The 2,849-nt window shown below is 50.6% G+C and overlaps 1 protein-coding gene across 1 annotated transcript; it reads right to left on the reverse strand.

Annotated features, from left to right (window-relative positions):
- Positions 1–302: 302 nt before the first annotated feature.
- LOC113911846 (UBA-like domain-containing protein 2) lies at positions 303–897 on the reverse strand. Its single transcript, XM_035723367.1, has one exon. The coding sequence runs from the start codon at positions 854–856 to the stop codon at positions 356–358; it is 501 nt and encodes a 166-aa protein (XP_035579260.1). The 5' UTR covers positions 857–897; the 3' UTR covers positions 303–355.
- Between the last annotated feature and the right edge of the window lie 1,952 nt (positions 898–2,849).

The raw sequence follows: 2,849 nt of genomic DNA on the forward strand, positions 1-2,849 counted from the left end.
TATAAGCTACCATAACTCTTGAAACATACAAAGGTATAAAGAGTTATAAATGGCCACTCTTGAAGCTGCCTTTGTCCTTCCAACCAACCTAATATTCTTTTTTAAAATTTTTTTATTGTTATGTTAATCACCATACATTACATCATTAGTTTTTTTTTTTTTGAAGGACCCAAGTGGCTCAGGAAGTTTACTATCCCCCCCAACCCACAAAAATTATTTTATAAAATCTTCCAGTGCGATCTTCAGGAAACCCCCACCTGCCCCGACTCCCCCCACCCTGGCCCTCCTGTGTCCCCACGACCCTGGACTGCCCCCCCGCCCCCAGCTCCAGCCCAGCGGCCGGCAGCATCCAGTCTCATCTCTGGCCATCCATGGCAGCCATGGCTTTCTGCTGGGCGCCACCCTGCTGCGCTCCGGGGGGCCACGTGGGCTGTGGGTGGTGGAGGTGGTGGAAGCTGTGGGCCGTGGGGGAGGAGGGCGGGATCCAGGCGGCCTGGTGGCTGGGTGGGGACGAGGCCCAGAAGGGGCTGAAGCTTGCAGGGGGGGAGCAGGCCATGGCCGTCATGGGACTATTGCTGCCCTGCAAGCCCTCGGAGGCACGAAGCTTGGAGAACATGGCCAGTGCGTCAGGGAAGTTGGGCGGTGTGGCAGGTGTGTTGCTTGGGGTGCACATCATCTGGTCGTGGTGGTGGCTGTTGGGAATGTTGGTTTCTTGGAAAAACGTGCTCAGGGCGGTCTCGAACTGCCAGTGGGCCGCCTGCAGCAGCTGCTTCACCTGGTCGGCCGCGCAGCCCGCGGCCAGCACGAACTGGTTGATCATGACCTGGTGCCGCAGCTCGTCCATGTTCACCGACATGGCTCCGGCCGCCGCGCGATCCTGGCTCGGCGGCCGCGGGAGGCCGGCCGCCCTCGGCTCGCGCTCGCCGCCGCCCGCCCGCGGCCTCCGGACCCTCGCCGCCCGCCGCACGCCGCCCGCCGCCCGCCCGGCGAGTGTCCCGGTCCCTACATCATTAGTTTTTTTTTTTTTTTTTTTTTTTTTTTTAAAGATTTTATTTATTTATTTGAGAGAGAGAGAATGAGAGATAGAGAGCACGAGAGGGAAGAGGGTCAGAGGGAGGAGCAAACTCCCTGCCGAGCAGGGAGCCCGATGTGGGACTCGATCCCGGGACTCCGGGATCATGACCTGAGCCGAAGGCAGTCGCTTAACCAACTGAGCCACCCAGGCACCCTACATCATTAGTTTTTGATGCCAACCTAATATTCTTGAAACTTTAGCAACCACCCATAGCCCATGTGATTGATTAACTGAACCTTTTTTTGTATATCTAAGATCATGCATTCTTTCCTAGAAAAGAATAGAGCCCTTCAGCATGTCTCAAAACAGAAACCAGACCCTCTTGCACATCCCCCCAACCCCAATGCCCTGCAGTAAGGAACTAGACTCACTTGCACAATCTTTGAGCACTGTGAAAATGTCTGTAGCTGGTACCATTAAGTCTGCACAGTAATCAAGAAATGTTACAGACCACTGCACTCCCTTTACTGATTAACTGCCCTAAACCCCTTTAAAAATCCTTGGGCTAGCAGAAGCCTTGGAGTTGGCCTTTGGGCAAGAGTCTGCCTTCCTCTAGGTTGCCGGCCTCCTGAATAAAGTTCATATTCCTTTCCAATTAAAACTCATCTCTTGAATATTAGCTTTTCGAGCCACAGGCACCCGAACTTGGGTTTTGGTAACACTCTGGGTACTTTGCAATATGACTCTCATTAAGTCAAGCTTATGGAGTTCCTATTAATTTCCTGAGCCTGCTGTAACAACATACCACAAACTTGGTGGCTTAAAACATCAGAACTTTATTCTCTCATGATTCTGGAGGCCATAAATCCAAAGGCAGTGTCACTGGGCCAAAATCAAAGTGTTGACAGGGCTACAGTCCATCCAGAGGCTCTAGGGTAGAATCGGTTCTTTGACTCTCCCAACTTCTGGTGGTTACTGGCATTCATTGACTTTTGACCACATCACTCCAATCTTCAAGGCCAGCATCTTCAAATATCTCTCTGCCTCCTCTTCACATCACTGTCTCCTCTATGTGTGTCAGAACTCCTAATGCCTCCCTCTGATAGGGATACATGTAATTGCATTTAGGGTGCACTTGGATAATTCAGAATAATCTCTCCATCTCAAGGTCAAAATTTAACCTCTTCTAGACATTGACTTGCAGGCTTTGGTTTACCCACTTGTTCTTTCAAGTTCAGGCTTCTTTTTTTTTTTTTAAGATTTATTTAAGAGAGGAGGGAGCAAGGAGAGGTAGGGGCAGAGGGAGAGGGAGACAAGCAGACTCCCCACTGAGCAGGGAACCCTGACCCAGGGCTCAATCCCAGGACCCTGGGATCATGACCTGAGCTGAAGGCAGACCCTTAACCAACTGAGCCATCCAGGCATCCCTCAAATTAAGGTTTCTTTCTTTCTTTCTTTCTTTCTTTTTTTAAAAGATTTTATTTATTTGACAGAGACAGAGACAGCAAGAGCAGGAACACAAGCAGGGGAAGTGGGAGAGGGAGAAGCAGGCTTCCCGCTGAGCAGGGAGCCCGATGTGGGACTTGATCCCAGGACCTTGGGATCATGACCCGAGCTGAAGGCAGCCGCTTAACGACTGAGCCACCCAGGCACCCTCAAATTAAGGTTTCTTTAGGGACATTTCTTACAATTAGATATTGTTGTATAATCAGAGATTGCATTATAAATTTCTATTTCTATTGCTCAGTGTTTTAAAATTGTGGGCTGCTCAACGGGGAGCCTGGTTCTCCCTCCCTCTGCTCCTCCCCCTGCTCATGCTTTCTTTCTCTCTCTC

Source organism: Zalophus californianus, chromosome 12 (genome assembly GCF_009762305.2).
Source record: "Zalophus californianus isolate mZalCal1 chromosome 12, mZalCal1.pri.v2, whole genome shotgun sequence".
Taxonomy (NCBI): Eukaryota; Metazoa; Chordata; class Mammalia; order Carnivora; family Otariidae; genus Zalophus; species Zalophus californianus.